The sequence below is a fragment of the Chlorella variabilis genome, assembly GCF_000147415.1.
Source record: "Chlorella variabilis unplaced genomic scaffold CHLNCscaffold_31, whole genome shotgun sequence".
Classification (NCBI taxonomy): Eukaryota; Viridiplantae; Chlorophyta; class Trebouxiophyceae; order Chlorellales; family Chlorellaceae; genus Chlorella; species Chlorella variabilis.
In genome coordinates this window covers 241007-242110 of record NW_005435057.1, presented here as the reverse complement: position 1 = coordinate 242110, position 1104 = coordinate 241007, and the positions used below count along the sequence as shown (strand labels likewise).

At 67.6% G+C, this 1104-nt stretch overlaps 1 protein-coding gene across 1 annotated transcript in view; it reads left to right on the top strand.

Annotated features, from left to right (window-relative positions):
* Window positions 1-1104, top strand: part of CHLNCDRAFT_59259 (hypothetical protein) — a gene marked incomplete at both ends in the record, with an annotated part of 30293 nt that overhangs the window by 19000 nt on the left and 10189 nt on the right. The window contains 3 exons of the mRNA XM_005843396.1: window positions 175-249; window positions 472-549; window positions 896-1012. Of these exons, the coding sequence (XP_005843458.1) occupies window positions 175-249; window positions 472-549; window positions 896-1012 (270 nt within the window). The remainder of the gene's footprint in view (window positions 1-174; window positions 250-471; window positions 550-895; window positions 1013-1104) is intronic.

Sequence of the window (1104 nt, the reverse complement as noted above, 5' to 3'; positions counted from 1 at the left end):
GGGGTGGCAGCGCAGAAGGGGGAGCAGCACAGACGCGCTAGCGTGTGGGGAGTGTGTGGTCGATACTGGCAGCCACGCTAATTGAGAGAGAGAGAGAGAGAGAGAGAGAGAGAGAGTGTGGTGTCGATACAGCCAGCCACGACCACCATCCCTGACACGCCGTCCCCCCTGCAGAGACGATGTTCCGTGCGCTGGAGCAGCTGTATGCTCTGGGGGCGCTGAACGACAAGGGGGAGCTGACCACCATGGGTGCGCGGTGGGGGGTGCTGGGGGTGGCTGGGGTGTACGGTGTGGTGTGCAGTGATTGGTGTGTGGTGGCTGGCGGCTGGTGGCCGGATGTGGTGGCTGGATGTGGTGGCGGGTGGCCGACTTCCCCCACCCCGACGCCTCTAGATAGCATCTGCCCCCTCTAGATATATCTGCCCCCCACACACACCACCACACCCCCACGCCCCCTCACCCCTCCCCCAGGCCGCAAGATGGCTGAGTTCCCTGTGGACCCCATGCTGGCCAAGATGATCATCCAGAGCGAGAAGTACGGGGTGTCGGGTGAGGCGGTATGGGGTAGTACGGTCAGGCGGTACGGGGGCGGTATGGGTCGGTGTGGCCGGGACGCCGGCCCCAGCGCCGCGGCGGCGCCGCCGTCACGCCTGCGCCGCCCTCTGCCCCTCCCCCCCCCGTTCTGAGTCGTGCGCCGGCCCTGGCTGGGCGTGTGTGGTGTGTTTGGCCTGCTACCCCTTGCACCAGCGGCTTCCCAGCACACGCACCCGCCCGCCTGTATCGCCATCTCGCCACGCCCTCACCCCGCCCTACAGCCTCCCACCCGCCGGCCCAGCTGGGGCGTGATGTTATTTTTGGCGTTCTGAAACCTTCACCCCGCGCCGTGTTATTGTAGAGGAGGTGGCCACCATTGCCGCTATGGTATCCATAGGGGGATCCGTCTTCTACCGCCCGAAGGACAAGGCGGTACACGCCGACAACGCCCACAAGACCTTCCACCTCGGCAACGTCGGTGCGTGGGCGCGGGCAGGGGGTGGGGAGGGGTCAGGGCGGCGGCGGCGCGTGCGCGTGCGGCTGCTTGGCTAGTAGGGCGGCGGCGGCGGG